Raw genomic sequence first — 25,332 nt, forward strand, 5'->3', positions numbered from 1 at the left:
TTTTGTTATTACGTCTGACTTTTCATAGCACTTCTTTAGTGACACCTCAGTATCTGCTAAGAGACTGGACTTTCTTTATCATATGTACAGTACTGGGCATGTGATTTAAACCTTAATTACTGACAGACAGCCATGGGCAAACTGGGTTTACCAGATTAAATACCCAATATTTGTACAGTCAGCAGCACTCCCAATTACATAAAAAAACAGCATGTTAATCAAAATCAGATACATTCATTCATTTAAAACTTGAAATACAGCAACAATATCTCCATTTATTTTTATAAATATCTATCTATCTATCTATCGATCAATATTTATAAAAATAATATCTAAATATCATTGATCGATCAATCGATTGATAGATCGATAGATAGATAGAGATGGATGGATGCATTTTGGTTCAGAATTCCTGTAGAAGTGTATCCTAAATGTACAAGTGCAATGCTGTTACTGCATGAGAAAGAAAACAAAAGGTGCAATATACTATTCTAACTAATATGACCTGGTTTCCCTTGAACTGCATTTTTAGACCGACGGCCCGTGCCAGAGATTTCTTAAGGGAATGCAGAGCAATACCGCACAGGAAAGTGGATGTCTTTTTTTTTTCTTGCACAGGTTTAAAGATGCTGATGTGGGGAAACACAATCTAGATTAATAGGGGGTTCAACAGAAGCCGATGCATTGTAAAGATCAGACTCAGACTTGCTGACAGTGCAATTCGTGAACGGCAGTGGTAGAGGTAACCACCACCACTGCTCCTCCATATAAATGCTGTTATAGCAGGAGCTGTAGATGTTTGAATATTTGATGGATTACATTATGGATGAATAATATGTGGGGTACCACATGTGATGGAAGATTATCAGCATTCAGGGATAACATTACAATTAGTGATCAAAGAGGTTGATTGGGGGCAAGATTGTTTCTGCTTTGATCAATATTTGCCATTCTTTTGAGAAGAAGTTTTTTTCCCCAATTATAATTGGTTTCTCAAAAAATGATTGATAAGAAGTGAGGCAGAGAAGCAGATAGGGTTGCCTTGTGTACCATATAAACCACAGAAACAGACCATTTGCTTATGTAATGGGTGTGCGCTTATAAGTGAGAAATGTGTGGGCTTGTATGGAGGACTATTTCAGAAAGAGGTGAAGAGAAAGCAAAAAAACTGAAAATCTATTAAAAATCCAATAACAATGCTCTAATGTAGTCTTTTATCAAAGTTACTGTCAAAACGCACCATCATGATTTATAGTTAGGGGTCTACCTAAATGAGCGGTCACTGTGAAATTCTTTTAGGGGCCAATGTTTCGAGGATGTTTCCACATCTGTATAACTTGGCAAAGCTTTGCCTTACACGTCCAACCAATTCAGTGGATGCAGACGTGCAGTCTCAACGTATGGGCAAGTCCACACCAGACAGAGAATGTCGGCAGCAACTGCTGGGGGATGTTGCATGCTTGCCTTTAACAAATGACAACACTCTGTTTTAGTAAAGGAGCAAGTACCACTATTTTTAGGTTTTTAATGTTTAAACAGGTCCGTGAAATGCCCGCAAAATCCTAATTTTATTCCATAACCTACCCGCAAAAAAATCGTAAATTTACTGTGATTTAAGTAGACCTCTATTTATAGTATGACAGGTATATCTTGGCCCCCACCCCTTGCAATGCTGGTGCATGGGCCTCTATACAGTATGAAACAAAGGGTGACAGCAAATACAGCTCTGAGGACCATTGTTAACATTGTATAGAAGCCTGTGGAAACCCAATATACTTCCCCATCTCGCTCTCTCAAAACTAGCCTTGAGGAGTCCTTTGATAAGCCCTTTTTGTTGAAATAGGAGGAGTGGCAAATAATGATCTAAACAGAAACAGCACACATAATAGGACATCAAAACAGGAAAGACATGAATTATTGTTAATGTAGGGGATTTCAATATCCCTTTAAAATAATTGTACATTAAGTTTCAATTTTGGGGTTTTGTGATGATTAAAATAAGTAGTTTGTAAACAGGCCAATGTTTGTATGATGGACTCTATTGGGGATGTAAACTTACCTTATCGTGTCTTTTTTGCCAGTTGTCTTCACGTTTCACCATGAGGTCGATGCAGTGTGAGAGTGTTGATAGTATGCCAGCAGTGGTAGCCTTAAAAGTTATAGCTTCCCCTTTAAAGTCAATGCCATTGATTTCTTTGGGTGTTACACATGGGAATACTGCAACAAAAACACCAATTACTCCAATGTTCTTCAAAGGGATTATCTATTCAAACATGATACGATAAGCCCAATTAAATAAAACACTTTAAGCCATTTAAATTCTTTAAAAATACCTGTAAAATTCCTCTTCATTTGATTAGATTGCCGTTTCAGCACAAATTGACTGCACAAACACTATGTCCATTTTGCCACAAGAAAAGGCAACACACAGGCAAAATAAAATGTCTATTAATTGCATTAAACTGACTGATAAAAGCTAAGGCTCATTTAAAATGATGTATGAGGCCTTTTCTTTAGAACACACATGGTGTCCTTTAAAACAGTTACTGCATAATGATATACTATTTATGAGATTTACATGTTCTTACATGTCATTATAAAAAGTAACTGACATTGTTTTTTGTCTTTTTAACCTGCTGACAATCCACTCACATTTCTCTTTGCTGCCGTTATTATTGTGCAGAAATTCCCCATCAGATCGGGTTGTAGGAAAGTCTTCTTCATCATCTTCCACCACTTATAGGAATGCAAGAACACATCACGTCAATGCAGAACCAAGCTGTGCTTTTACACTACCCACCCAACACAGTCACAAAGAAATAGATAAAGCCTACTGAACATACATTCTTCTCAACAGCTGTTGACAGATGTTTGACTGTACAGGAGATCAGCTTGCTATTGGTTCTAAGTGATAAAAGCACTGCCAGGAACAAATATACCAATACATTTGCATTCAAAAAGGTTGGAGCATAACTTTGCAGCAGTTTACATGTTCAACTTTACAGAGACTTTTGGAAGCTGTAATTTTAAAATTGTACAGAATACATCCAGATAACCGAGTGCTAATGCAACACAATCCCTCCTGAAAGTACTTAAGAGCCAGACAGCTTTCTAATCTCCAGGCAGCATTTAGAAGAGGCAGTCGGCCCACAATTCAGTCCCTGCTAGGGTTTGTTGAATGTGTAGTTTTTAGGGCCCTAAAGAGCTCCATTGTTCACTGACATGTAATGTAGCAAAAAGGTCTCCCACAACTCTGCATCTGTAAAGTCTATAGTCTTGAGGGCTCATGGCTTGGCTATTATACAGTTGTAGTCAAAAGTTTACATACCTCAGTGGAAATTTATAAATTTCTAGAAATTTCTTGAAAACAAATATTTTTAGGAAAAATCTTTTGTAGCCAAAGTTTAGCTTTTGTGGATAAGGAAAAAAAAGTTATATAGATGTATACAATTATTTCCAAAAATGCTAATTCAAAAAGTATGATAGTATTGTCTACAAGGTGCTAGAAATTTCAATATGATCATTTCAATATGATAATGCAGAACCTAATTCTAGAAAAGTCTAGAAAATGCTGGATTGTAAGTGAACATTCTTAGAGAGTGTAAAACGGTTAGGCATAGGATGATTGCTGCCATTACCAAAAAGTCAATATGGAAAAAATTAGAGCTATCTGAAGACCTTAGGCAGAAAATGATTTATTGTCACAAAGCTGGAGAAGGATACAAGAAGATTTCCAAGCATGAGAGTATCCCAATTTCAACTATTGTTTCTATTATCAAGAAGTACACGACTCTGGTACTGTCACAACGCTCCCTCGGTCTGGAAGAAAAGGTTCTTTCACCAAGAACAAGTAGAAGAATTGTGAGGAAGGTTAATAACAATCTGATTTTGACTGCCAAAGATATTCAAAGTGAATTGGCTGCAAGTGGGACTGGGGTTTCCATTTCAACCATAGGTCTTGCATGGTGAAGGTCTCAATGGCTCTTAGGAAAATGTCACAAAGACAATCACTTAAAGTTTGCAAAACAGCATTTGAATGATGGATATGAATTCTCGTCAAAGGTTTTGTGGAGTGATGAAACAAAAATGGAGTTATTTGGTCACGCTGATAGTCGTTACATTTGGAGAAAGTCTGGTGAGGCGTACAAAGAAAAGAACACCATACCTACTGTCATGCATGGAGGTGGTAATATCCTTCTATGGGGCTGTTTTTCCTCTAATGGCACAGGAAATGTAGTTCCAATACATGGTAAAATAGATTCCATAGCATACCAAAAGATATTGGCCAATCATCTGAGACCCTCCGCTACAAAACTTGGTGTAAAGCGCAACTGGACATTCCAACAAAATAACGATCCAAAGCACACATCAAAATCTACTTCAGAATGGTTAAAGAAGAAAAAAAATCAAGGTTCTGGAATGGCCTAGTCAAAGTCCCGATCTAAATCCCACTGAGAATCTTTGATAGGAGTTGAAGAAGGCTGTGCACAAGAGGTCCTCGGAATTTGAATGAACTGGAACAACTTTGCGTTTAAGAATGGTTAAAGATCACTAAAGAATCATGCCAATAGCTCCTTGACAAATATCCTAATTGTTTAAAAGAGGTTATTATTGCTAAAGGTGCCTCAACTAGAAATTAATTTAATTTTCCTTGTCAGGCTATGAATACTTTTGAATAAGCAGTTTTACAAAAAAGAAATCTATTTCTTGGAGCAAAACTTTTGCTACAAAAGATTTTTCCTAGAATTATTTGTTTGAGAAATTTCTAGAAATTATAACATTTCCATTGGGGTATGTAAACTTTTGACTACAACTGTATATTTTCTAAATTGTATAATTAAGGTTTTCTACAGAACCCCCCTACAAATGCTTCACGTCTACAGTCAATCCTCATATTACCCAAGCAGTTCAACTTAAATTAGCTACTCATTTTCTAATGAAGAGGATGCTTTTAGCACACGGTTTAACATACTGGTAGATCCGTTCGTCTTCCTGAGGTCAATATTTTCTTATTTATTCAACACGTTCTCTGCAACACAGAACATGCAAGCGTGAGCCACATTCTTCTGTAAGGTATACACCAGCCTGAACACAATAAAGGTAAAATCCCCTCGAGAATGAGCTTTTTTGTTTCAGTTTAAAACATTACCTTTGTCTCTCTGGAGCTCATCTTTGGAAACGGCATCGGAACAGGCATCAAAGTACTTCTGCAGGGTGTCAACCTGCCTGCAAAGAATATCTCGGAACGTCTCCATTTCAGCAAGCTTTTCACGCAAACTGTGCCCCTTCTGAAAATAAACACCAACTCTATTACTACCCAGTGCTTCTATCAGAGGTCAATGGGGTTTTTGTCAGAAAGTGCGGGTTGGTTTCCAAAAGAAAGTGTTTAAATACTATCAATTTAAATTCATTGTTTGTTAAGTGTTGTACTTGCAAGATCATTGTTTATTTATACATAAAATAAGCATTGTGATAATGCATTTAAAAGTAAAAGTAAAATACTGTTTGAAAATCAAATACATTTTATTTCAGTTATTTTAGCACTGTTTATTATAGAGCAAACATATATTTATAGGTAACTCTAATAGATGGAAAAGCATGCAGCAAAATGTTATTCATTGAAGGATTTTATTTCACACTCACTTTAAACGATGATGTGGACGTGGCAGAGTAATTACTTGCTGCAGACGTGAGAGACAACATGGATCCCTGGCGTCGTAAGCTTGACTCCGAGCCATAGCCAGATTCTGCCTAAAATCAAAACAACAACATGCCATTCAATAGAATACAAACAGCTTGCTTACAGGTAAAGCTTATTAGATCTGTGTACAGAATATGTAGCCTGCTCCTGAAGGAACGCAGATCAGATGTTTTGTTACAGTAGTTAGGAACAGAAAACAATAAGCTACTTTAAAAAGGTAGCTTTAACATTATTAAAATATGAAACAGCTTTTTTTGAGCTCCAGGTTTTCAGGTGTCCCAATCATAAACACAACTTTCATTAGAACATCATGTTGAAAGGTTTGTAAACATGAAGTAGAATCATGTGAAAAACACTGACATCATAGAATTCAGCTTGGTCCCGAGTATGATGCCAACATCTAAAGAGAGTCCAGTCTTTATATGCCCAGAGAAGAGCCACATCACTGAAAATATGAAGTCTGCGTCTGAAATATTTTATGAGCTATCTACAGAATTGGGTTTACAAAGACATTTAGGATCCCCTTGTAGGGATGCTTAAAAACACGACACAGGATAAGGAATTTCTAACAGAAGGCTTCAAATCCCCAGTATCTCTTTGCTTTAAATGGGTTTGACCTTCCAGCTGTTAATCTCTTTATCATCATACATTAACAAGCCCATAGAGATGCACTCTTACTGGCCACAGCCAGTCAAACAATTAGAAAGGATTGGATACAATTGTGCTGCAGTCCCGCCTATAACAATAAATAAAACCTGCAAACAGAAACCACCTCTGTAGAAGCCTTCAGATACAGTACTGTAGTAAAAAAAAGTTAAACATGCTCAGTGCAGATGAACCCTTTATTTCTGTTACATACTGAGGGAGAGGAAATGGGCAGCTGAAACTCGCATGGGATTTGAAGCAGACAGCCCCAGACAACATGGCAGCCTGACAGTCACATGACCTCTAGTTGGGTCTAGGACAGAAAGCACATAATATGTCGTACAGATGCAATGATGCACCAAATATAAACAGGGGGTTTTCTGTGCAGTCATGCAACAAATAAGGCACTACTCCAAGTTGCAAGAAAGCTGCCTTTTCAATTGTGTGTGTTTTTTAAATACTTATTTCATTTAATCATTAATTTAGTTAACTCTGACTGCCGGAGCAAGATAGAGGCAAAAGAAAAAAAAAAAAATGCCCCTTTTGCACACTACACTCTTTTCACGCCTCACTCCTCTTTGAAGTGCACGCCCCCCCTTCTCGAGTTGCGCGTGACGACTCCTTCCTTCTCGCATCATTCCAAAATACTGGTACATCTCCTTTTGAGAGTAAAGTATAAGGAAGCTAATGGTGAGTTACATCACCCCTGGCATTCAAAGGGTTAAAATGAAGAGAGATAGTGCAGGGAGTGGGAGCTGAGAAAGAGCACTGAACCAGCTCAGCCATCAGCACACTACAATTAAACAACAAGCATGAAACTAGAATCCCCGCCGATTCTATCTGGGGCTTTGTTAGGACAATTGTATTTTTAAATGGCTACAATATTTGAAAAACTGAATCCTGTGGCAACCAAACTTTGAAATATAGCAACACTCATTCATAGTGTATACTGTAAAACTAGTTAAATATGAAAATGTAAAAAGTACAAATGTCGGTGACTGTACACATCTGTACCATGCAGTTCACAGTACTATACACTCACACACCTACTTACTCCTTTCATCTTTTGCCAATCACTGCCTAACTTACCAAACTAGTGTTTCTGGTTTTACTCTCAATAATAAAATATCAGCCTCTGAAATATGAGCCCTTCCCTAGATGTGCCAAAAGTAACTATTCCTCCCGGGATCATGAGAATGTCTGTCAGTGCGGTGCAATTTCACATCTACTGCAATTGGACAAAATGTAGCTATAAGCTTTTAAGAATGCTTTTTAAAACTAAATGAATGAATCCTTCAAAATCACACCCTTAACGTGATTTTCTTCAGTAAAAGTGTCTTCTGTACCTACCTTCAGTATGGTTATTCAGTTGGGCAATGGGTAAAATCTTAAAACAAGCAGTTCAGGGTTCCTTCGAATGATCAGGATACAGGTAAGACCAGCTGTGTTGCTTCACTAGCTATTTTAGGACTTTCCAGCACTCAACACATTTAATGCACTCCTACCAATATATTTTGCTAAAGAAAATGCATCCTCAACTAAATTATCTAAACTGCTTGAGTGGATCATAATGGAAAAACAATAAATCACATTTTGCTTAAACAATATGCAAAGAAGTACTGAGCAAGCATAAATAACACCACAGCAATAATTCTGGATCAGCACCAAGAAGCAGCTTACTGAGCACTAGATTAATGAAACTGTTCTCAAAGTACTGACATGCTCTTCAAGACACGTTTGCATGCTGAATAAAAGCAAGCTGAATGTCAGCAGTTGAGCCATCTCAAAGTAGCTAACTGAAAACAGCCAGACACACAGTTCAGTTTACATTTACTAAACAAAACTGCATGTATCTCCAATACAGTTCATGCAATAGGCCTTAACGTTGATAACATATCTATATTGAAAGCATGCAGCACGCAAAAGCCCACCAATCTACTATTGCAGCAGGTAAAGCAAAGCAGATCACTTCTGCACGCATGGCTTGCGGTGCGGAAAATCATTAACCATTCACTGCAGAAATCCCCCTCTCGTGAGTAAGCCAGGGAGGGAGAATGTCGGACGAAAGCTTCTTCGCATCACAAAATTAAAATCAGTTAGCCAAATGAGCAAATCCAGATGCACTGCCAACAGCCTGAGCTCCATGCACAAACTGTGGCCTTACACCACTCGTGAACTGACATTGTTACTGCACTGCAGCTCCTTCTCCACTTCTTTACATCTCAGTGTGGGATCCATTACAGCACTGACCGGTTTGTCAATTAAACACAGCAAGCAGCTCAGTTCTCCGTGCTTCAGGAATTCATTTGAGTCTCAGACAGTGCAAGCGCTGGTGTTGGGAGTGGTACCGAGCATCAGGAGCCCAGTGACAGAGTGGCTCTGTGCATTGATGCTGCTCTCTCTCAATACCTTCGTCTCCAATCAGCCTCATCTATGGGTTCTGGGTCTCTTAAACTGGGTCACTATCACACTAGCAGAGCAGAACTGGCTCAGGGAAAAGTACACTGCATGTTGTATAACGCAATCCCATTCTAAAACAGCAGTGTACTGGAAATGCAGATACTGTACTGCATTTCTGATTCAAGCTGCTACAGTAGATGGTAAACATGGATGCTGCCCTGGAGAGCAGAGCCCATGAATTATACATAAATAATAGTAACAATGAATAATCCATGAGTTGTTCACCAGCAAAATGCTTCATCCACTGATTTCCACTCCCACTGGTGTTTCGTAACTGAACTGTATCCCGCTAAGACCATCCACGCAACATTTGACAAGCTGCACAAAATGTCAGTTTATCAGCTGAGATTATTGGTTGCTAGTTGCGTTGGAAATTAATTATATTCTGTGGTTACTTAGTAAAGTCCAGCCACGCAGAATTTGACAGGCTGCACAAAATGTGACAGTAATCGGGTTTGTGAGATGGATTTCTTTTTTTTTTTTTTTTAATACATATTTGTTCAGCAATTAAAATACAAATCTTAATACAGACACATATTGCTCAGTCCAAAGAATTAAGCAGTTGTAAATGGGTTTCATACAGCCTTTTTGAAAGATGGCACAAGCTGCACAAACCTGCTCTGCAACCTTTATGAGTCAGCAGGAGTGTTCATCACGACTGTGTAATGACCCCTCTATTCACTGGGTGGGCAACCTTATACTTCTGACAACACTACAGGTCAGTATCATAAATTCTGAGCAGCTACCGTAAAGAATTCAATATTCCACCAGGAAATGCAGTCCTTATCCTGGTTAAGGTTATCCTGAATGCTCTCCTGTGCACAAAAAATGCAAAGCAAATCTCACACCACATGTTTCTGCTTCATTATTAGAAATGTAGGACAGGTACTCAGCTTAAAAAACAAATCACTTGTACAGTTGTGTATTGTAGAGGTCTACAGACTAAACTGCACTCATCTGTGTACATAATGTAACCTGACAATGTGTTACTGACTTCATATCATTTAACAACCATTTTGATGTTGGATCACAAATGAAATGTATATGGTCATAAGAAACCAAGATAACAAAACAAACAGGCACCATAGAGGTCTCTACATGATTTCTTATGATGCCAAATGTAAGCATTTTAACCTAATGTACAGTAGCTCTTAAAACCAGAGCCTTATTAAAAGGTAACAAAGTCTTACAGTTAATTTAGAAAACTTTCAGCAAGACCAGAGACACATTCCAAGTACTTAGTTTGCATCCTGGCCAAGCATTACGATAACAGCAAGTCATTTCTAAAGCCAGTTGTTTTCAGTTGGTGTGGTCTCGGCATATTTAACAAGAGCATGTAGACAGCTTTCACATTTCAAAGTTTCAAGCATATACTGTAGCTGACATAATTACAGTTTTGTGGCTACTTAAACATAAGACAATACACAATATGAATTACTGAATTAGGTCTCACATTTTTCTATATGAAAGACTTACAGTACTTACACATTACGGTAACTGTAATTTTATTTAATAGTATTTTTTTCACATCATGTGAGATCAAAGTGTCAGTTTGTCATTTCTGCCAACCCAATAATGTATTTTAATTATTATTATTATTATTATTATTATTTTTAATTGTAATGCTCAAGTACTCGTCTCGAGCAACAATAGATCTCAAAAATCCCACCCGTACTATCAAAGACCGCAAACTTTTAGATCTGAGGCAGACTTTTTAATATCAGTCACAGTGCTCTTTAGAATTCCAAAATATTGTGCTATTTTATCCCTGGTAATTACCTTTTCCAGAAGTGAAAGTATTTCCAACTTTTTTCAATTGTAAGTACAACTCGCTTTCGCTTTCCTGTAGCATTCTGCATTAGCGCTGTACAGTGGGTCATGTTCGTCTCTTTTTTAATTTTTTTTTTTTTTAAAAACATATAATTTTGGGCAAAGTTACTTTATATAAAAAAAATTTAAAAAAAACATAATAGGTTCCTGTTTTTTGTTGTTAAATGAACCTTTAAGAAACACACTATTCTAAAAACATTATACTATCCAAAAATGTGTTCATCATGTATATAGTATGAAGTTATATCATCACTAGCAACTTTAACTACAATCATAAATATAAACATTTCAATATATACTTTACTTTAATGTGTACGTGTTTTTTTTTTTTTGTTTGTTTTACTTTGTAGTTAAGTCTTTGCAATGTTAAAACGTTATTTGCTTATTTAGGGTCTATTTGCTTAGACAATACTAACCCGGGCTGTCAGTATCAGAATGTAATATAAAGAGTGTGTGTATGTAGATAAGGTTTAAACGCTGACATTGCAAAGCATTTAAATGTTCATAAAAACCTACCAAAAGCACATCCCTACAAACCAGCCCAAGCCCTCACCTCCAGTACTAATGTAGAAGTGGCTGGCCTCACAGTACTGACATTCTTGTGATACAAGTATAAAGAAAGTATAATTGAAAAAAAGCATTTTAAAGCTATTAAGCAAAACTGGGTAAAAACTCCTACATATAATGAGGTTGGGGAAGCTCTTGCTATAGTGCTAATCGGAAAGGATGTTATTAAACCAGAAGCATAAAGCATTCTCCGTCTTTGGTTCAGGGGCGCTTTCAAGTCTCAGAGGATGTGAGTGAGACCACGCTTTCTAATAGGGCTGAGCATAGTGGATCTGCTAAAAGACACACAGTCTGCATCTATGGGGTTTCCTTCACTGATAGCAGGTTCATATTACAGGAACCTTTTCACAGTTAGAAACAGGTTCTACTGACCTATACATCAAATAGCTCAAACATTTCATATCACATCCTTATCAACTTCAATGGAAACAAATTTGATAATTTAAAGGAGAAACATACCAGTTCCTTTGGGAAGTCCCCTCTCATTCAAAGTGATCACAGGATCAAATCAAATAATTAAATGCAATGAGGAGTCCGTCAGGAGATACACAAGCAATTAAGCATGTATTTCTTGGTTGTTTTTTTCATGATAGAAAATGTTTATGGGATGTTAGATGTGCAGCATATAAAGATCGCAAGAACAAAAGATGGCGAAGATAAGGAAAGAGCAAATCTTTTCAGAAAATCACCAGTGGAAATTGCTTAAAATAATTGTCAATTTTCCAGTGTGCAACAGCAATTCAGTTGTCATTTTTTTGTGATCAATCTATGTGTAGTGTATCGATGGCCTACTGTAAGAAACTCAAATGGAATGGATAATATACATCCGACACCAGATATTAAACTTTATTTCAGGTCGGTTCATTTGAGACCAATTTCATCTGCGAAAGTACTGCATTTTTAGGAAATCATTTTGAGATGTTAATTACCATCTCCCCAACGACTGAATATTCATTCATCCGCTTAATACTGTAATCCTGCAGTTAGACATTCATTCAAGTTAAGCCTAGAGAAAACGCTTCACTGCACATTTTCACAAAGATCTGAACTTACTTTACAGAGATTTGATTTTCACCTACACTGACTTTTTTTATAATGTCTACACAAGAAAACCACACACTGTGTTAACAGGACCTTTGTCGTTTAAGAAAAAGGGCTCAACAAGTTAAAACCAACACAGTAGTGTTCTGAATATGGTTAGCTTCAGAAGTTAGTCTATCACAGTACAATAATCGTATGCAATGCTAATTCATTAGCAAAAGACATGTTCGTATATGTGAACCCCAAGTCTAGGTGTGTGCTCCCTTTTAAAGAAACCATTTGTTTTGTCCTTTGCTATAAAATTCACTTTTAGGTAACTTTCAGACACAAACAAGGCAGTATTGTGTGCCTCCTCTATTATTATTACTGTCGTTACATCCTACATAATAAATCAAAGAGAGCAGATACTGTTAGGGCCTCTAGAGGTAACATGCTATTATTTTATTTTAACCATCTCCAATATAATTGGATTGGATTGGAACTCACAGGTACAGAACAACATATCACTATGCATTAGAAAGAAAAAAATACAAACTAAATTTGATTGCAATCTAAGTTTTTCTCACAAGAGGGCGATAGAGAAAAGAAAGTCTGCCTAAAAGAGACATTAAACCAAAGGTTACTATTGGTCAAAACTGAGATTATCTAGATCTTTCCTCCTGGGTTTCAGCTACATAAAAGCACAGCCAGACTACCTTCACTCTGTGTCATTGACCATTCTCCCTGATGTTAAGCTTATTTTAAGATGCATATTTTCAGAAATATACAATCATGACACAAACCCTTTATTTAAAAATAAATAAATGAATCCCAACGTTCAGATTATTTTTAATGTTGTATTCATTTCTTACATCTACTGTAAAAAGTATTTGTAAGACTAATTATCTGAATAAACAAGTGTACAGTTGGATATTGTCACAGACGGTTCTGGCACGTCCCTTTTGTGCTATAAGATCCTTTGCATGGAAGGCCTCGGTTGCAAGGATGTGCGGTTCTTTGATGGACCCAGATTAAGTTAAATTCAGTTTTAATTGGGACTCCTGATGTATTCAATGGAGGGAAAATCATACATAAGCCCACAGCAAGACCCCTTTAAATACCATTGAACTTGATCTTGCAAGCTGACGTGGTCCATGCTCTGAGGGTCTCTGAAAAACTGATTGCTGTTTGATTGTATTCAGAAGTCTCTGCCAGTTTTTATTTTTCATATATCCTACACTACACTTCCATATACTGGAAGGTAAGCATATATTTGAATTTATATTTTGTTTATATTGGATGCATTGCTATAAGGTACAGAAATTATGTTTTAGTCTTAAGAGAATGATATTGTATGTTGTAAGATTTAGCAGTTGGCGGTTTAGCTTTTTGCATGGCTAGCCTAAGGGCTAAGCATATGATAACTATATTTGTATTCCTGTATTGAAGTATTAATGCTGTTATACCTGCAAAGGCACTGCCTATTAGCAGGGATCCAAAGTGGCCTGCAACCACTCGATCCACGATTAAGCATTTAATAAATCGAAGGAGTACTAATACTGCTCTGATTCGTTAAAACTTCAAATGAAATGAGTCTGTGTGATTTTCTTGATAAAGTTGTCTGGACATATAGCATGCCCAGTGCACGAACAAAACCACTTAGAGGCGTTTAAAACATCTGTCTTCCTTAAACGTGTGTAAGTGTGCTCAGAGCATATATATAAGAATGTGCAATTCTGACAACATGAATTTTAAAAAGTGAACAGACAGTTAAGTATTCTTAAAGTGATCAAAGCAAGATGCATTTGTTTTCTCATTTATTTTTTCAGTTTTTTTTTTTTTTTTAATTCTGATTTACCATAACCTTACCCTCTAATAAACATGATTGCAATGCTTTTTAAAAGGAAGAGGTCAAAAAATACTTTGATTTCCAAAATCCTTAATTAAGAAGGTGAATGTCAGTTGCTTCTGTGGCCTTGGTTACACAGCAGTGATGCCAATGTCATGCTTGGCCATGGCAGACTAAAGTCAACATTATCACTGCATGCCCTCAAATAGTTGAGTTGGCACATTTCCTTGTCTGTAATGGTTGGGCTTGATCCAATCAGTATTGTTTTGTTTTTTTTGTAAGACCAACAGGAAGTCCTATAGAGATATACAGTACCACCTGTACCTGGTTGGCATGCAGGTGGCAGTGTTAAAACCCTCTGGAAAGCAGCATCAACGCTGTAGTGCATATATGTGTGACTATTGGGACTTGCAATAAGCCACTGTTTAATGTGAAGTCTTGCATTTGAACCTCTTGACTCCAATATTTACAGAACATGTGTCCCATTTGAACTGTCAGCAACAAATAACTTTACAGAGAGATAACTCCATGATAATGAAATAGTTTTGTTATCTTCTACATGCTGTACATATACTGCACTGTATATATACATTTACACATAAATGTAATGCAGGGTGTCCGCTTCTGGACTGCACTTTTGAAAAGGGGGTGGTGGTATATAGACGTAGTTTCAATCACCCTTTTTTAACCTAAAAGGAAGTAGAGAGGATGGTTTCTCAAAATGAGAAACACACAGCAAGAAATCACCTCATGCGACTCGGAGCAGAACAATGTTGTAGACGGATGCATCCCTACTCTCATACAGTATTGGATCGGGAAAACGTGTGTGCAAATTGGCAGTGGGCTTGTATTTACAACTATGTGTTGGCATGGACAGGAATAGGAGGGGTATTTCAGGAATGTAGCAGCTCCCAGTTACTTGTATGAAAGTTTCAGTAGTGCTTGCAGTGCAGAGGAGCAGCACTGAGCTGTACTGTGAGTCAGCAAGCACTCAGAGTCCTTGCCTGCCTTGTGACTCACTCTTTCCAAGCACATATGCAAGGAGTGTAATGAGTGAAGAGCATTCCACATTTCACCCGTAACCTCACTGGAAAGGAGTTTCCTAATGGTAGGTTAGAAATAAACAGGATTTCTATCACTTGTATTATGTTTAATAATGTCTTGTAACAAAAGCTGGCAGAGGTAAAGATAAGACAGCCTTGAAAACTTGAAGAGAAACTGTTTGCTAGCTCTGAACAGAACAAAGAGGATCAGAAATTGTCAGACCATGGTCAGCACAGCAGACTGAGGCAATTACAAAGCAAGAGCTGTTTAGCACCATCGAAGACTTGAGGTTTCAACCAGCAAGCTCCTCAACGTATGACCTACACTGCATTCGACTCATTTGAGCATTTAACAGATGAGCCAATGGGAACTCACAATTATTCTCTATTTCTATTATTCTAAATCTATTTTTTTTTCAACAAAAATACATTTTAAAAAATCAGCTAATCCTTTGGACTGATGCATTTACAAAGCTTATGTCCATTACCACATCATTTGTGAATGCCTGACAGCACCATGTTAAGAAATAATAATGAAAAATAAGCAAATGTGGCAACAGGGAAGTTACAAATGATTCAAATGCAACAGAAGTCGTCCCTTAGGACATCTCTAAAAATGTGTCATTTTCTCATTCACTGTTATGCTGTGGAAATGATGCTTTGAAAAAAATGCAATTCCCTTTTACTGACCTAAGGAAAAAAAAAAAAATAATCAACATGCATGTTTGTGTATATGCATTGTCTGTTTATATAAAAAACAGAAAGGGACCATTCCTTCTAGAGGATTGACACTTTTTTTTTTTTTTTTAAATAATCTGCTTATTTGTTTTATAGTTACAAAAAACACAACAAGTAATCAGAGTACAGTAGGACAACCCTCTATGCTCCAATAGTCATATAAAGTATAAACATACAATCTCCCAACAATCCAGAGTAACGTAATGCTGAAGATAAGTAGATAGACAAAAAGAAAATAAATATTAATAATAATAATAATAATAATAATAATAATAATAATAATAATAATAATAATAATAATAATGGAAAGAATACAATTAGAGTAACAGAAAAGAAGAAGGGAGACACCTTTTTTTCCCCCGTACACAAGTCCTGGTGTGCACAGAAAATCTGTCCCTTTTAAAAGCTCCTGTAATTACTATTAACAGGCAGAATATATATATATATATAAATGAACTAGGAGGTAAATCTAGAGTATTGTAGTATGAAGTGAAATACAAACACACACACACACAAAGATATCATGGCTCCAAGTTAGTTGGTGGCACTTGTCCAACCGGATCATTTTTCAAAACATTTCCGTGCCACCAATGCAGCGGTGACGTGGAAGAATAACGTTCATTTCAAATAATGAACAAAACGCACCAACCAGCCATGGCAGCTAAGAGGTAAAGAGCCTGGAGCTGTTCTAGTTATTTATTTATTAATTATGTTCTTGGCAATGTCATTAATAGCATGTTTTTACAAAAATGCTGAATTACAGTACACTCTTCCTTTGACCGCAGCGATTCATAATTAAATTAACGAGTGCCATTATTTACCAATTAATACACGTTTTAAATCAGCTTACAGAACCCCGCTTAACAGAGACATGGTTAATGTGAACATTCGCTTATTATGGGTTAAATCGTGTAGCACATTTACAATTCGCAGAATATTTTTATGTGCCTAAAAACCTTAAAGACTCAATTAAGTAATGAGATAGTTTAGCTGAAACCAGAATTGCAAAATAAGAAAGCAAGTACAGCAGACACGACCACATTACATGCTTTACAATGGAACTCAAGTTACTGCAAGTAGAGTGCTGCTATGGTTTCCATGGTTGTGCATCTAAACAGATGATGAATAAACAAAAAAAAGGTTCTTTGTTAATCATCCATTCGTGGCCAGTCGCCTACAGGGAGATGGGTCAGCTACACTGCAGTAAACAGTTCCTGTGGTTTTAATTCATTTAACATATCTTCTTTTTTTTTTTTACTTTGAAGTTGAAGAAACTAAACATTTGGGACCATGGCCCTGCTGCTACTGTATTACTTCCTCAACCCCATACTTTAATTAGGTTGTATCTTAGGGATAACTTTCAATGCTTTAATTCACTTTTAAATAGATTTTTTTATTAAAAAAATCAGTGGTGCATAAAAACACAGTATTGATCCTAAATGAAGCAGACTTAATAGACTTAGAAGTAAATGTGAAAGAAAAATAACCCATTAATTTAAATATCAAATCAAGCATTTTATTTTTTGTTTAAACACAAGGAGTCAATGTAAAGCAGGTCCCGATTAATAATCTACTGTATACAGCTACAGAGTGCTTGAAGGCTATAATGATGCACCTTTACAAAATATTGATCTTTTCCCCCTTTAGCGATTCTTGTTCTCATGACACACCCTTACAGTAACTCTACACCCCACACTAAGTTAAGTTCAGGAAATTCTTTAGGACAGCTGGAGCAATCCAGGCTGTTCTGTAACGGTACAAGATTTTCAAGAATTTCGTGGCCACCGGTAGCAAGAAAATGTACCCAAGTACCCAAATAAGCCAACCCATGAGATTCAACAGTTATATGTTCAGCAAGGCAGATACCTTGTACTGTCAAGTAAAGTGCATTGCAAAAAGCCAGGAGGGTGTCAACCGTTCAAAACCAAATTACATCAAGCTCTTTTGGGGATTCTACAGGGAAGCCATGCGTACTGTAGTGGGTGAAACAAATACATTTAAATAAGGCATTACCAAGAAATATGAAAGAACAAACTGTAGCTTGAATGAACAGAATCTTAAAACTGGCCTGGTATTATCTCACTGACAAATGTGTCGTTCTCTATTCTGAAAGATTCACATCTTATCCTCACACCAGTCAGAACAGCCTATTGTTAAGACCCCAGTTATCATCAGCATTTTCTAAAGCTACAGCAGGTTTTAAACCTGTGTTCTGTAAAATGTTACTGTATAAGATACATTGACTTGTGAAAAGATTCAGAATATCAGTGTTGGTCGAATTCACATACAACTAATAGGAATATGGCCTGCGGTGTGGTTATTTATTAGCTCTCATTGCACTAAAAAACAATTCTACTAAAGCTGTACTGCAGTAGCAAAGATGCAACGATACATCTCATCTGTAACATAAGGTGCAGTACAAGGAGAGAAACAGAGATGTCTGCACTGCACTTCACAATGGAACTAGCCTAGTACCCACAGACACAGTAGTACATTCTCAAGACATCTGGATAGCCAATAACCAAGGTGGTCCAAGTGTGTTCTGCATCTTTCATATACTGTAGTCCAGAGGTCAAAGCAATGCAGCAGTGGTTATTAATTTTTACTGGAAAACGCTGGTAACTGAACTTGATTGCGAAATTCATAGATAACAGCTGTGTTATCTCAAAGTGTGTGATCTGTATGTTCGGAATTACTAGAGTATAAAACAATGTGAACGTGAAACGGTTATTATTAACTGGCAAGTCTGTCTCACATTAATAGACAAACGGGGAAAACTAGCTGAAGCAACGCTGGTTGAAACTTGCTCGTTTTACTGCCATCAAATTATTAACTTTGAAGATATTGTAGTGTTCTGTTTAAGCCAAGCTGTTATTCCTTGGTTACAGTTATCAACTTGCATTACAAATGTGACAAAGGAAAATTAAACCCCTTAAGCAAATTGAGAGAGTATTTGATAAATACGCCCTTAACGACATGTTTGCAGCGGATGACAGGTAATGCTGTATGCCACCATCTTATTTATCAATGTGTTCATTTCATTTTCTACATAAAAGAAGCAATTTCATAATTAAGAGACATTTTATGGTGCACAATTGCACACCTTAAAACAAAGTGCATCATAATTTAAAAAAATAAAAAATAAAAAAGATTCAAGTGCCCTTACACCTTTTGATGTACAATACAAATTCCTATTCTTATCTCTATGTATCTTGTATTCTCATGTGCCGACTGCTCTACTGTACTGTAAGGAGCACAGGCTTCTGATCTATGAAATAAACCTTTGTTTAGCCATCTGACAGAAGACAGTCATATCTGCTCCTCAATTATTAAATATTTTAGAAATAGGTTGAGTACATTTAATTAAGCAATCTTTGGAACAAATGGCTACCCTGGTATGGTCACCAGAAGCTTGGATTATTACACAGTATATGTGTTTAGTTCAATTGATCTAGCGTTTCAGATGGTTGGGCAGTTCCTTTGTTAGTTCAATTAGACTGGGACAGCTCCAGCAACTCATTCATTAATGTGTAGATCATAGGAGGAACCACAAGTCAAACAAACACCCCTGATCACTTTTCATCTGAAAATATTAAAAAGGGAAAAGGGGTGTTTCACAATAGGGATTGGTAAAGCAAACAACATCACAAGATCTTGAACAAAGGAAATCAGTCACTGACTAATATTTCAAATGACCTCTTCTGTTTACCCAATTTTAAATAGGCTATTACTGTACATAACTACATAAAACCATACCTTGTGTTGTTCAATAGAGTCTATCCATTGGTGCCTGTGCTCTGGATCTTGAGCACGCAGGTACCAAACACTGTCATTGACACTGATATCAATCCGACATTCATCAAACTCATGGGGCTGTAAAAAAAACAAAAACCCAGTATTATTAATAATAATAATAATAAATAATTAAAGTACATATTTGTTATTGTAAATGTAAATTAGTGGCAGTATGCATCATATCCTCCAGTTTACATATATAAATTAACTTACATCAAGTGTGTTCCTAAATCAATTTGCATTTATCCAAGTTGATAACTTACAAATCAAGCTCCCTCCCTCTATTCATGATAGCTTTACTCTCTTTCAATCAATCATTTAAACAGATCTTTACTAATAACACCGTGTAACAATTTTTAATTTTTTTTTGGTTCCTGGGTAGTAAGTGTTATTTCCTAATTGCTTATGCCTCAAAAGTATAGAAAATGGCTATTATTCCCCACAAACTTTGCTTTTGTGACCAGGACAGTGATATTTTGAAATTTACCTATTTTCCAGAACATTCCAGATAGATTCAGTGCTGAGTAAACTTGGAGTAACTTCTAGAACTTTCCAGTAATATAAATAGTAGTATAAATACAGGGGCCTTAAGCCCACCAGTTCAGTTTAGTTCCAGCTGCCTAAGTGGATACATATCTGCATTTTTCTGAGATGTCATCAAGAGGCTGCAAGCATCCGGCAGATGCATTTTGCTATGTCTGCGGCCAATTTATCAAGACAAGAGCGAAAAAGTACTCCGTGGAAGCATCTGCTAAGATGTGTGAGGCCTACAAGGCATATTTCGGCATGTCTGTCGGGGATCAAGACAAACCCTAGACACCTCATTTCTCCTGCGAGCACTGCAAAAAAACTCTGGAAGGTAAGATGGACAATTGTTGCTCGGAATTTTATGTTATAAAATTTGTTAATTTTTAAAAGTTTAATTTAAACAATTTTCAATGTTACTGAAAAAATATATCATATATGAAAAATGTTGCGAGAATCTCTTACACATTAGTCATGGGTGAAATAAATGTATTTTTGTAGGATGGTACAGAGGGGAAAAGAGAGCCATGAAGTTCGCTATCCCAAGAATTTGGCGGGAACCCACTGACCACTCAAGCAACTGCTACTTCTGCATGGTGGACCCTTCCAAGCGGACTGAGTTCTCTGTGGGGAGGAACAACGTCAAGTGGGAGCCACTGGTGGACCCCTGGAAGGTGCTGATGCCACCACTGCACATCAAATTGGGCCTTATGAAACAATTTGTCAGAGCTCTAGATAAGGAGTCGGCAGCCTTCAAGTACCTTCAAGACTTCTTCCCTAAGCTGTCTGAGGCAAAGGTCAAAGCCGGTGTCTTCGTCGGACCACAGATAAAGAAGATCCTGGAGTGCAATGAATTCCCCAAGAAGCTCACTAGTAAGGAGAAAGCGGCTTGGAACAGCTTTGTCGCAGTGGTTCGGGGCTTCCTGGGCAATCACAAGGCCGAAAACTATGTGGAGCTGGTTGAGACTCTGGTGAAGAACTACGGCACAATGGGCTGTAGGATGTCCCTCCATATCCTTGATGCTCATCTTGATAAATTCAAGGAGAACATGGGAGCGTACTCGGAGGAGCAAGGCGAGCGCTTCCACCAGGATATACTGGACTTTGAACGCCGCTACCAAGGACAATATAACGAGAACATGATGGGAGACTACATTTGGGGGCTGATTCGTGAAAGTGATTTACAGTATAATCGTAAATCTCGAAAAACTACTCACTTCTAAATCTTTTGTAGTCATTTTTGTATTATTTTAGTATAAATACATGTTAATTTGGATTCATATGTTGTTTTTTTCTGACTTTATGTGAACGGAAAGACACCAATTTGCCCGTTTTCTCATTGGAAATAGGTAAATTTCAAAATATCACTGTCCTGGTCACAAAAGCAAAGTTTGTGGGGAATAATAGCCATTTTCTATACTTTTGAGGCATAAGCAATTAGGAAATAACACTTACTACCCAGGAACAAAAATTGTGTTACATAGTGTAATTGGCCTTTGCACTATATGTAATTAACCAACCTTTTCCTTTAGAAGTAAAATAAATAGGCTATATTAAAGTCCACATCATCTGCACAACATAAAAACATTGAACTCAACACATTCCATTTCGATTTCAAGAACAAACTACAATTGTAATCCATCTCCTCCATGTAGATTCAAAATCACTACCTGACTTGGGATCCCTACTCCCTACAAAACTCCAGAAATGATTTGTGGAAATGTTTTTTCATGTTAACAAGTAGTAGATATATGTCCCTTAGTAGGGTGTGGCCCCTGTCGTGTGTATTACACTTCTATAAAACTCTAAGGGATGGACCAACACCCAGGGATTGCAAATGTGCTAAGTGGGCAGGGAGGATCAATTCTTTTTTAGATGGAACCATTCTTTAAAATAGTATTAGCCTTTTCTAAGCTTTAATTTCTATTTCAACCACAGGATTTAGAAATAGAACATTTCACCGCTTTCTTATTATTACACAACCTGTACAGTATATTACAGTAGTAGCACAAGAACAATCTTTATTTTGTCTAGCCATCACACATTTCAATGCTTGCATATTATCAAGGTCTTTTGGACTTATGTTTTACATTCCACACTTTATTTGGGAAAAAAATACAATAGTTTAAAAGTATCCAGATACTGTAGATGCAGGTCATCGAACATTCTAAAACAGATTGAAGAAAATAAAACCACTGTGTAGCCCTCTGTAAACCCTCAAAGAAACACTAACTGTCTTTAGAAGCAGACACATGTTTTCAGAGCACAGACAATGAAAGATTTTTAGCCCCGAAGCAAATTAGAGATGCTCCACCTATGAGAGGTCAAGCTGTTTGAGCCCTTTTTAATAGAGAGAACCCTCCAAGGAGTATTAATGCTGTTTTACTCCACGTGCTTTTGTGAGCAATAATACATCAACACTGACTGGCACCACTGGGTAAAAGCATCCTCAGATCAACATTTGATTGAATACTCATTCAATCAAATACACTTTTACTGTATAGTAATCAAAACTAACAACATGTAAAATGGGTCTTTGAAGACAGCACAGGTGGTCCTTGCAGATGATTTAATGGTGGAAAAATTTGGTGAGGTGGGAGTGATCACAAGAGCAGGGTTCCAGAGAAACTTTTTGCCTTAGGAGCCACATTCTTTTAAGAGCTGAAATGATTTCACTTGACCGAAGACCAAATTACAAAGTAAATATTTAACAATATACCTGCAGGCTGTTTTTTTTTTATTAAACTACCTTATTCCTTTAAATGCATGTGGATGTTATCATTCACAGTATTTACAATGACTCCAATTGTGTTCTGAAAAGGAACTAAACAAAAAGGTCAGGTGCCTGCATGCGTCCTCTCTTGATGGACAATATAACAAACTTGGTTTCCCAAAATACAATGCAACTGCAACAGGAAATGTTTTATTTCTTTTATCAGCAATGCACACCCACGGGAAACCTGGAAAATAACAAACTCTCTCTGTGATTTGTTTTATTTGACATTTGGCCACAAAGGCTAGAATTGGTTAAAAGTTGAACAGAACAGTTTAACCTTGACCGAATAATAACACGACGACAGTTTTACTGACCAATGGTAAAAATACAAGCAGTACAGTGCATGTGTTAACAGTTCAATAAGGCAGCCTAGTGGCATAATATATTCTTTAATGCTTCAATGCAGATTTCACTAGTTGTTGTTCCAATGTCAATAGAGGCATTCACAATAAAACATACCGTATTCTTTTGAATTTAAGACACACTTTTTGAACCATTTTTTGCTGTGTCTTAAATTCGAGTGCAGAATAGTGATGCGTTTATTAAAATCACCAACAAAAGACATGACTACCTGAGTACACAAGCAGCAACGTGACTGACTGCTGAGAAGACGAACCAAAACGTTACTGCTCGATCTCAAATTATCCATGACATACAGGCAGCCATTTTAAAGGACAGTCATTAGCTTCCTGAGGAATTCAGAGAGAAGCTTTTACAATTTTAGCATTTCTAACAAACAAAACCAACTTGGACTCATCATAAATGCTGATCAGACCCCCATATTTTTCGACATGCAAAGCAAAACCACAGTTTACAAATTGGGAGAAAAACAGGTATGAGTAATCTCCATATGGGTAGGTTATGTTTTGACAATGCAGTCAATGGTGTGTTGGTTGCTGGGTTGCATGTTGCTTGATGTAGTGGAGTGTTGTGTCGTGCTTGCTGTTGCTGGAATGCGTGATGCCGCAAGTGAGTGAGTGAATAGTGTGTGCACGACAGAGACGCCATCTTAAATATTATACCGTATGCAGTACAATAAACAAGCTCTGTGGTTAATCTACAACAACACTGTTTCGTGTCAGTTTTGTATGCATATTTATTTGAGGTTTCATTTTTTCCTCAAATTGAGGGTGGTAAATTCAAGAGTGTCTTACAGTAAATCGAAGGAATATGGTACTTACTTGATCCCATTATCAGTGTACCACAGGAAGTTCCCTGGATAATTTCTTCTTTTTATTTTTGGCTTTAGGACCAGAATGAAAACAGATTTGCATTACTAGAAAATAATACATAGTTGTATTTATTTATTTTAATAGTCCCTGCCTCAATACAGCAAAGTATAGAACACAAAACAGAGATTATTTTTGGTACTGTAACCATAAAACAGTGTCTCTTGTATACAGGGCATCATACTGAATAATGCTGTATGCTACAAAAAAGCACCCACTTCAACGTTTGGCTTTCTTTTAAGTTTACTGTTAAACGGAAAGCCCTAGAGAGATATCGTACAAATGCAACAAGTGAAAATGGTCTGGGGACTTCAGAACTTATAAAAACTTTTAGTTACAGGATGAGAGCAAATTATATGCATAAATTAGTTTGCAAAAAAATTTAATAAAAAGCACTTATGAAAAAGAGAGCTGACTTCCCCCACCCTATTTTGTTGGATGATGCAGAGAAGGGCAAACCAGTTCTCAGATCACCTTTAAATCCACAGCTCTGTGTGCAGAATTCCCCCCCCCCTCTTTGCTTGTCATTTTGTCATGCAAGCATTCAAAATGACATTAAAACATAAACAAATGAAACAGTGTGTTAAGTGGCTCAAGGTAACCGCATACAGGCACACAAGAGAATTTGTGTTTGTTAGCTGGGAAATGGGAATTATGTGAGCCGTATTCATACTCTGCCAGCACATCTGAATAGCGCAACAAACATGACTTTCATCAAACAGAGAATTGAAAGGACATGCACATAGTTTAGCAAAAACAACAAAGGATAACACTCCTCCTGGAGAGAAGGAAACGGCTTTTTCAAGGAGTCCTGGGAGCTTATATTTCCTGCCACACTTTCTCATCCATTCCAAGAAATGACATCCTGCCTCCTAACATCTTGACCTGTAGATAAGGAAGCAGCAGCGACTGAGGAGCAACCCTCCTCACAAGTACAGGAGATGCTTCCTGGATATCAAGGTCCAAAAGAAGAATCAAGCATTTCTCCTTGCATCCTATCCTTTAAAGGTTTGAGCTCAGCAGTATCGTTCATAGCAATAGGTCTATTTTCTCTACTAAAAGACAATTACAAGCTGCCTCTAGTAGTTAGTTCCCAACAATGGCTTTTTGTTTCAACAATGCAAGGTAGGTGTGTGAGACTAATTTGATTATTA

At 37.0% G+C, this 25,332-nt stretch overlaps 1 protein-coding gene across 2 annotated transcripts in view; it reads right to left on the reverse strand.

The window, feature by feature from the left end:
• LOC117403755 (ceramide transfer protein) overlaps positions 1 to 25,332 on the reverse strand; it is a 49,491-nt gene that overhangs the window by 11,179 nt on the left and 12,980 nt on the right. For both annotated transcript variants that reach the window (XM_058988286.1, XM_058988295.1), the window contains exons 3-7: positions 19,610 to 19,726; positions 5,644 to 5,751; positions 5,150 to 5,288; positions 2,653 to 2,736; positions 2,060 to 2,217 (exon numbers count right to left, since the gene is read on the reverse strand). In XM_058988286.1, the coding sequence (XP_058844269.1) occupies positions 2,060 to 2,217; positions 2,653 to 2,736; positions 5,150 to 5,288; positions 5,644 to 5,751; positions 19,610 to 19,726 (606 nt within the window). The remainder of the gene's footprint in view (positions 1 to 2,059; positions 2,218 to 2,652; positions 2,737 to 5,149; positions 5,289 to 5,643; positions 5,752 to 19,609; positions 19,727 to 25,332) is intronic.

This window comes from Acipenser ruthenus, chromosome 2 (assembly GCF_902713425.1).
Source record: "Acipenser ruthenus chromosome 2, fAciRut3.2 maternal haplotype, whole genome shotgun sequence".
Taxonomy (NCBI): Eukaryota; Metazoa; Chordata; class Actinopteri; order Acipenseriformes; family Acipenseridae; genus Acipenser; species Acipenser ruthenus.